The 9,650-nt window shown below is 36.2% G+C and overlaps 1 protein-coding gene across 1 annotated transcript; it reads right to left on the bottom strand.

Moving 5' to 3' along the window:
* Positions 1-4,780: 4,780 nt before the first annotated feature.
* On the bottom strand, positions 4,781-9,393 carry LOC113717827 (uncharacterized). Its single transcript, XM_027242640.2, has 2 exons — positions 5,900-9,393; positions 4,781-5,017 (listed from the first exon to the last, which is right to left on the bottom strand). Coding segments are annotated over exons 1-2 (3,495 nt in total). The 3' UTR covers positions 4,781-5,016.
* Positions 9,394-9,650: the final 257 nt, after the last annotated feature.

Below are 9,650 nucleotides of genomic sequence, written 5' to 3'. Positions count from 1 at the left end.
AATTTGGGAAATAATAAAATTTTATTAAAAGATTCCAAACAAATTTTATTTTGAAGAAAATAAAATAAGAATAAATGTCTAATATATAATATAGAAGGGCTAAATAAGCACCAAATCACTTGCTAGTTCACTGGTGAGCACGCTTCTTTCTTGTGCTTGAGGTAGGGTTGATTTTAACGCAACAACTGGGTTCCTTATAAAACCGTCCGGTTCTATCGAGTCAACTGGTTAAATTGCCGGTCCATTGACAAGTCAACGGATTTTTTGCACAAACGATCTAATTAACAACCTAATCCGATTTCATAGCCGGTTCACTGGGTTAACTGGTTGAACCATCGGATCAGACCGAGTTTAATAATTATGCTAGAGGGAGGATGCGGACCTAAGTAGATCCAGAAGGAACTCTGAGATGATTGAACCATCACCGGATCAGACGGATGCATTAGACACTCGCCTAAATTTTTGAAACAAACTATTACCATCCACCCCACCCAATGTTAACGGCTTGATTGTGGCCACAAGGCCAAAGCTAGTGGTTCATTATGTGCTGTTGCTTCGCTTTTCAAAAAGTACACCGTATCTAGAAATGCGTGTGATTCATTTCCTTAGATCAAGGCAGGCCGGCGATAGAGAAAAGATAAAGATAAAGATAAAGGTATCAGAGAGATTGAAAGCGACAAAAATACTGCAATGAGAAGTAAATTAATAATCTATGAAATCATCCTTAATTAGGTATATTAAAATCTAAAAGTTTGAAATCAACCTGTCCCAATGAATTGAACATGTCTGTACATTATTTTTATTCAATCAATACAATTCTACCGTTTTGACAAAAGAAAAAAAATTAATTGAACATGTCCATGTCGATGTCCCCATTATTACGAGGAGTATTATTATTGTTGTTACGAGGTCGGAAAGGCTAGCTATTTTACCACCATATCAGCTTTGTTGACATGGTGTTATAGTTCTGAAATTATGTGAAATATTGTATTATAAGTACAGGTTAATTATATTTACCTCCCTTGAGGTTTTATTAAATTACCAAACTAATTTTATAGTTTTGTAAATTACAGTCAAACTCCTTGAGTGGTAAAATATTTATCAAATATCCTTTAACGTTAATTGCCATCGGAAATGGTGCTTGCATCAGCCAAATATGTCTATAAGTTCCCAAAAACCCTTTTATCTATTGAGTTGATGACAATTACTTGTCTTGGGGTTTGTTTAAATCATACTTACCTCTCCCGAGGTTTGTTCAAATGACAAAATCAATCTTACAGTTTATCCAAATTGGTCCAATGCTTTATATAACCAAACATTTATTAAATTAACATTTCACTATTAAAGTTCATCACATGCACCAAAATTTTTGGTGAAATTCTCAAAATATCCATAAATTACTAATTTTATTCTAACCATCATTTCATAACTGTATAGATTATAATAAGTGTAACCAAAACTTTATATGGCATTACTCAAAATAGTAACAATCATTTGTGCAGTTTCTTTAGACACCATTGAATATTTCTTATTAAAAACTATTTTCATGTCAATGTGAAAATAATCAAACTCCTTTTTGCAATTAAAAATACACCGTTAATTTTAAATCCATTCTAGGCATTAAAATTTACTATTTTTGTACAAAGACATACGTTAGAAATCAGAAATAAAAATCTAACAAATCCACTTATCTGGAATTACAGATGAAATTTCATTATTATGTTATAGAAAAAGACCACTAGCTAAAAATTATTATCCCACACTAAATTATATTTGAGTCAAATGGACAACTTTTTTTTTGGTAATAAAATGAACGATTGGTATACGCAAAAGTGGCTTTAGAGAGTGTGGTGGCCGCTGAAATAAGCCATAGAGAAAATAGTGTAATAAGTAAGAGTTTTTTTTTTTTTTTTTGAAATTTTCATTTCTTAATAGATAGTAATTTTTTTTAATTTGGGTTTCAACTGTTTCTTGGATCACGTTAAGGATCCTTTTCTAAATTTGGACAAACCTTAAGTTAGGTAAAGGGAAAAATCATTTGAAACATCTCTCATTTTTGCCAAATTAATTTTTTCATCCTTCACTTTCAAAATAGCAAATTTACATGCCTTACAAAATCAAGTTGACAAATTTTGATCCCACCCTAAATTTTTGATCATTTTTTACCTTGAATTCATCACATGACCACATGGCAATGTTTTTACGAGTGAAAAAGATTAAATCTCATTTGTAGTTATATAAATGAGCTTATCCATATTCGCTTTTGCCTCAAAAAATAAAATATGACCTGAATCATACATATTTTTTCTCCTAAAAAAAGTGAGATTTGACCTAATTTATATTCATTTTTGTCATAATCGGATCTGATCCTTTGGTATATAAAAAAAGCTGCATATGAATCTTATCCACATTCACCTTTACCCCCAACACATGATTGTTACATGTTGGTTTTTCTTTTGAATGGAAGGATATACTTCAAATGCAAATCTTACCTTTTGCCGCAAAAAGGGTAAATTTTCATAAAAGGAAAGTTAAATTTAGAGTTTGACTATGAGCTTTTTGAGAGCTTAATTTGTGTATTTCATGGTATAGGGGGAGATTTATTACGTACCCACGCTTAAGTACAAGGAAGCATTTTGTCTTTAACCATCGTAAAGTATAGCTGAAAAATATATATTGGCAATATTGTGCTTTAATTCTTACATATTATCACTATCTTCATCCCAAAAAAAGTTTCAAATTTATTTATTTTACATATTTCAAAATGTTTGTCATCTTAAAGAGGTATAACTGTATAAATATGATCATTACTCATTTGCCCTTTTGTTCCTTTTTCTTTTTGAATGACATGTGTCATACTATTCAAAAAAATTTTATTTTGAAGGGTAAAATGAGAAGCACCTAACAATTGCTACCAATAAACCATCTTTGGAAGTTGGAATCTCAAAGTTAGAAAATTATGGAACGAAAGCCTACTATTGATTTCCACCAATTTTGATGCACAATTAATTACACTTCACTTTCTTAAGTCTACACCCTACTACTTTGTGTAAATGGATTAATTACATTTACCTCCCTTGTAGTTTAGCCAAACTACAAATCAAACCTTGAGATTTGGCCAAATAACTCTAAGCTCCCTGTCAGCGACACCTTCCAAATTCTTTAGACGGAATGAACGAAATGTCAAAACTGCCATCCCTTCGAAAATGTTAAACCTAATCCATCCAAACTCATACTTCACAGTCACCATCGCATGCCCTCTCCTTTCATTCATTTTTGATGTCTCCTTTTATCCAGAAAAATCCATTTTTTGTCCATAAACTTTGAATTAGGGGCACATTTCATTTTCAAACTTTTAGATGCATCATATTTAGTACATGAATTAATTTTTTTTGCCACATTTAGTCCAAAAAGGGTAAATTGTTTAATTTGGATGAAGAAAGTCACGTGTTTGGCACGTGACCGTTAAGTAAAAATAATTTCTCGATCAAAATCAACGGCCACGTCAGCCTGTTTCATCCAAATTGAATATTTTATCGTTTTTGAACTAAATGTGGTTCAAAATAATTAATTCATGTACTAAATGTGGTGCGTCTAAAAGTTTGGGGACAAAATGTGTCCCTAACTCAAAATTTAAGGATGAAAAGTGGATTTTTTTCCCTTTGTATCCCTCGTACACTTTCATCTTCCTATTACCCATTTGGCTAACTTTTGCATTGGATGCACCATGACATTTTTCCTCTTTTCTCCACCCTCCATCGTTGCCTCCTCTTCTCCAAGAGCCACACTATCTCATGAGACAAGAAGAAAACGTATCCATACCTAATTTCCAAATCCATGAACAGATGGGCAGTTTGGTTTGAGATCCAAGGATTTGAAATCCCTGACTTGGTTAATCAAGGTCTATTGTGTTGTATGGTTTAATAAATGCATTGTTGTTTTTTATTTTCTGTTTGGGGATTTCGGTTGGATTTTAGTGTTGAAATTATTTGCTTGGGAATTTGCTGATGGTTGTAAAGCAACATTTTGAGAATCCTATCACAAGTATGATGGATAGCAAACGGGTCCAATTTCTAATAAAAAACGAAGCATTTGGATATTTGTCTTGGATGGCAATAGAAACAAATAATATTTAGGGTGAATTTTAGACTATTACATGAACTCTTGAACTGTGACTTATTTTCATTTTTCACTCTAACTTATCTATTGCAAATTGTAATGACTTTGTATCTTATATTAACACTTTACGACAACATATAATTTAAAATCAACTGCAAAGTTAAAAATTTTCTTGACTATTTTTGGAATGAAAAGACTTTATGTCCCCTAAATCAAATGTGTTTATGGAAGTACCCTAAATTAAAGTCTGGATTAAAAATAATGGCAACCAAATATAACTAATTTGAGTAGTGTGCCACAAATTGATAGTGGTACAACTGATAGTTTGGGGTGTAAACTCTAAAATGCTGATAATTTAAGGTTGCATGCTACAATTAGCTCGAAAATGTTGCAGATTGTTTGGTTTTGATGCCGTTCGTTTGTTAAGGCTTGAATAAAAGAGAGTCATCCTGCAAAAGGCTGCACTTCTTTGTTCCTGCAATTTTTCCCTATAACAGACCGCTTTCCTCCTCCTCCCTGTAAATGAAAGTCTGCCAAGGTGTGTTTTTCCTTCTTGTACAATTCGCAGTGAGACCCGTTAGGTCCAGTACTCTGTACATAACACCGCCTTACTCCCATAAAATTAACCATAATGCAATTTCATAATTTGCATCATAAGATAATTAGCAATTCTAGCATCCATAATAAGTCTCACAATCATAATACAATTCCCAAGAATCCAACCAAATTTGCTGCTAATTAGATAATGAAACATCAGCCTTACTACATATCTGATTACAAGAGAAAGGGACTAAACTACACAACTAATTACTCAAACTAAAGTTCACACATCCAATCTCTTTCTGGCTCTAATAACGCCAAGTGCTATCATGGTCATCTTCATAAACGGCATGACCATCTGCAAAATGTAAACATAGAGGGGTAAGTGACTTTTCATCCAGTAAGTAGTCTAGGTATTCTGTACCGTCCTGAGCATGTTAGTATGACATAGTACACTTGGAAGTTTTATATCGGTTCGAAACAACCACTAGCTATGTTTAACAATTGGTCTAACACCAATAGAAAAGTTCCACATATACGTATAAAAATCTCACTCGGTGATTTCACATGCTAACTTAAATCAAGACTTTTGCATGTCCATGTGAAACTTTTGCATTGGCTCAGGAGCAACTATTAGACATGTCTAGTACTTGCTCCGTATCCATATAAAATTTTCCGTGACAAACTTGGATATCCAGCATGAAGGCTATTCCTCGTGTCATGCTTTCCAAATTTAATAAATTCATAGGTCTCTCGTACCTTAAATTGTCTGAGAAGTTCAAAATTAAGAGAAGACTATTTCATTCTTTTCTTGTCATCCAGTGAACTAAATAATTGCGAGATATGAATGAACTGGAGGCAAAGTCTATCAAAGAAATGCACAACCAAAGTAATGCTGCACAGACCCTAAACTGAATTTCAAATACATGCTGCACAGACCCTAAACCTAAAGCTTTGCTGCAAAACAATGCTTTTTGCATCAAAGAAATGCACAACCAAAGTAATCAACACGAAGTCACTTCAGGTGTGAGAATATTTAGAATCAGCACTACAATTCTTTTTAGTATTATTTTTTTTCTAGCCAGGAAGGTGTGAGATTTAGGAAGCGAGATAGGGTTGGGGAATTAGAACATAAGATTTTTAATTCTTGAAATCTCAACTTTAGCCATTAGATGACGGTTTCATTGGCGAATCAATACTACAATTCAAACTAGTAGGAGTAGTAAAAATTACGTCATACCAATGAAAGGACAATTCTACCCTCTTCATCGACCTGCATACGTCTCGCACTGCATCATGAACACGACATCCTCTGACCCTGCCATTGTGTGTTCTTCTAGAAATAGTTACCAAGTTTCTAGATATTATTTCCAACAAATATTCCTCTGCAACATCTTCCAATGTTTTTGACTCAGTTTTTTGTATCAATCCATTTGTGATCCACAGTCCGCACAATTTTCGAGCAGGGATTTCCTTATCCTCTAGAAATTCTCCTAAATAAAGAAAGCAGGGCTTCAAGTGATCTGGTAAGCTGTCGCAAGCAATTTTTAGTGCAGAAAAGAGCACATTTCTATCAGGATCACGATCTGAGAGCAAAGTTTCTACCATTTTTACCCAGTAGGAAAGATTCCTTTTATTCTTTTCCAGGACACCAGCCATGAGAAAAATTGCAAGAGGTACTCCGTGGCAGTACTTTACAAGCTTCTCTCCGATGCTTCGAAGTTCGTGAGGTAAATCAGTATCACCGAATGCTTTTCTACATAATAAATGCCAAGATTCATGGTGATTAAGAGAAGGAATATGTGCCGTCCAATCAGCTTGCGAAGCCAAATCAGGCATTCGGGTGGTCAACATAATTGTGCTTCCCGAATTATCATCTGGAAACGATCGTCTTAAAGCATCCAAGGCTGCGCGGTCCCATATATCATCCAAAACAATGAGGTATGTTTTTTGCTTCAGACATTTGTACAGAACACCTGCTAAGCCATCATCATCCATGTCATAAATTCTCTTAGAGACAACCATAACATCACGCAATAATTCAAAAAAGAGCTCTCGTATTTGGTATACTCGAGACACAATACACCACGCACGGATCTGGAAGTGTTCAACAACTCGAGGATGGTTGTAAACCACTTGTGCTAGAGTTGTCTTACCCACCCCACCCATGCCCGCAATTGAAATGATTTCCGTCCTCTTTGTCCCTGTTGTTAGTTGATAAGTTATATAGCTTACCTCATTGTCGAGCCCAACTACAAAGTTGTCAATTCTCCGCGGACCAGCTGAGGCATCACTGTCGGCACCAATACCATACCTTTTCTCATCATATATTTCCATGATCTTTGCTTTAATGATCTTGATGTCTTCCATGGCCGAAGGAATCCACAGCTTTAAGTAGCGAAGAGCAATATCTCTGACCACAAGCAAATTGGTGATATACGCTGTCTCCCATGCAACATCTTTAATACATGCCCAAAGATCTTTCACTTCTTGATGGTTACTATAGTGCTCTCTAGTATCCATGAGGAAGGATCTCAGGAATTCGAACTCCCCAAGTAGCTTTTCGACGGGATATTTCACTTCTTGATGGTTCCTATGGTGCTCGCCAGTATCCATGAGGAACAATCTCGGGAATTTGAACTTCCCAAGTACCATTTCGACTTGATATTTCACAACTGATTTAGCTTTGCCCATTATGTAGTCCAAGAGGTCAAATATTTTTACTGTACCAAGTGTTTCAGAGCAATCTGAGAATAGAACTTGGAGACAAGTACCTTGGATCTCTGCTTTGAAAAGTTCAATCTTATCTGCGAACTCAGAAAGCGAAGGACTCATTTCAGAGGCCATTTCCCCCTTCCTTACGTGCTCATGAAAGGAGAAAATCAGAGATGCTGCATCGTTGGCTATAGCTTCACATTTTGCCAACATCAGCTGATCCACTTCTTCCTCGGGAGGATTAATGAGGAAGGTTCTGAGGAATCTGACCCCTTCCTGGAGGGTTTTAATTTCATCATTCATGTGAACCATCAAGCCAAACTTGGGAGTTTTAATAAGCTCGATCAATATAACCTCTGCTTTGATCAACTTAATTTTCACAAGCAACCTGAAAATTGAAAGATCCAATTCACTGGCCATATCTTCTGTCATTCCACTGCCACCAAATGACGAAATAAGTGATGATGACTCACTAACAACACAGTCAAGATGTAGCACAAACAATTTCCACTCCTCTATATTAGCCTCAACCTCTATGGTGCCCATGAGACATGTTCTCAAGAACTCCATGTCCTCATGAAGGCTTTTAATTTCATGATCCTTAACATCGAATACCAGAATAGCTGCATGATTGTGTAGCTCCATTAATGATAGATCCGCCTTAACCAGCTTAATCTTAAGCAGCAATATATGAAGTGAAAGCTTCATTTCCATCTCGGGATCTTGCATCAAATTGTTTTCATGAATTGAATGTATGAAAGATATTACCTCGGCTCCTAGCACTTCAATATGTTTGGAGAGTAGTTTGCTATCCTCTTCTTTCTCCTCAGGTAGATCAATTCGAACACTTCTTAGGAATTTCAACCCTTCATGGAGGGCAGTGTATTTATCCTTCATTGACACCATGAAAACTTCTTGAGAGTCTAGCAGCTGAATCAGAATGATCTCCGCTTTGATCAGCTTCATCCTCTGAAGAGACCTTGAGAGAACAAGATTCATTTCAACGACTTGCTGTTCTTTCACTTCGTTGACCTGAAATGATGCAGTCTCCCTAGCGGCTGCTCTGATATCGGATAAGATCCTTTCCAGATCTCCAGTCGACTCATCTGGTAGAACCACTAGAAATTTCATAAGGTATATTAGCTCCTCAAGTATGGAACTGAATCGATCTTTGAGGGATTCTACCGTGTTTTGCAGGAGAAGTTTGATAATGCTTGCGATTGCATCTGTCTTTGCAGTTCCTGGTCCCGTTGGCGTCGAAGCTTTCAGAAGTTGAATGAACATCTCCGTCAAATCTGAGCTAGAGGGCATAATCGTCTGTAGTAAATCAGAAAGTTTAACATCCATATGGCAAGCCATGACGTCTTCCGGTTCACCATCCCAGCACAAAAAGGAGAAACGCGCTGCTTTGGTTGTAAAAGAATGAGCATAGATCAGAAAAGTTGCCATCTCCTGATGAACAATATTAGATTGATTTGCAGCAGTTCCAATGAAATCCATCAGGAAACTTAACTTCTCCATTAGTATTTCAACTTTTTTCTTCATCGAAGAGATTAGATGATTCGAGCCATAATAAATATCCACCAGGTTCTCCAGTACAGAGTCGATGAAAACCACGGAAGAAATAGGATCAATCAGAGGAGAGTTGACTTCCCTCCCCCAGGGCTGCTCGGACAGGATAGCATAAGCATTCTTTATTTTGGGCTCCCAAAGTTTTACATTTTCCAGCATGTAAGAAACCGAAGAATCAACTTTCTCCAAATCCACTGGCAGAAAACAAGCAGAAGAAAGCTCATCTATCGCCTTGCTAAATGCAACATCAGTTTCAAAACTGCTGATCAATGAGCTTGATGCAGAAGGATTAGCCTCAGATATTCCTGTGGCAATCAAGTATGTCCTCAGAAATCTTGATTTCTGTTTAAGGGTCAAGACTTGATCCCTCAACGGAGATGCCAAGCTGCAATTCTTCTCTAGCCAATCCAGATTTTGTATGGGAGAATCCAGGACTGTGTTGACCATCTTGGTTTCTCTCTTTTCTTCTCCCTGACACAGATTCGTAGCAGAAACGATGAATGTAGTGATCAGAAAACACGAACTGAAGAGATTTGCAGTGATGAAATGAAGGGAGATTCTTGTAGACAGGTGCCTGGTGATTCAATAAACCAAAGTCGAGGTAAAGTTGACTAGGAGTTTTTAAGGAAACAATTATTAGCGCAACGGATCTTCTGTCCCACATCCTGTGCCACTCTCTGTCCCACTTTTTATTATATTGCTAT

The sequence above is a fragment of the Coffea arabica genome, chromosome 11c (assembly GCF_036785885.1).
Source record: "Coffea arabica cultivar ET-39 chromosome 11c, Coffea Arabica ET-39 HiFi, whole genome shotgun sequence".
Lineage (NCBI taxonomy): Eukaryota > Viridiplantae > Streptophyta > Magnoliopsida > Gentianales > Rubiaceae > Coffea > Coffea arabica.
Note: the sequence above shows the minus strand (reverse complement) of the source record. Positions and strands in the feature narration are given on the sequence as shown.

What these genes read in the sequence shown, in the direction of transcription:
- LOC113717827 (XM_027242640.2), bottom strand. Translation starts at nt 9,393, where the DNA reads ATGGTCAACACAGTCCTGGATTCTCCCATACAAAATCTGGATTGGCTA.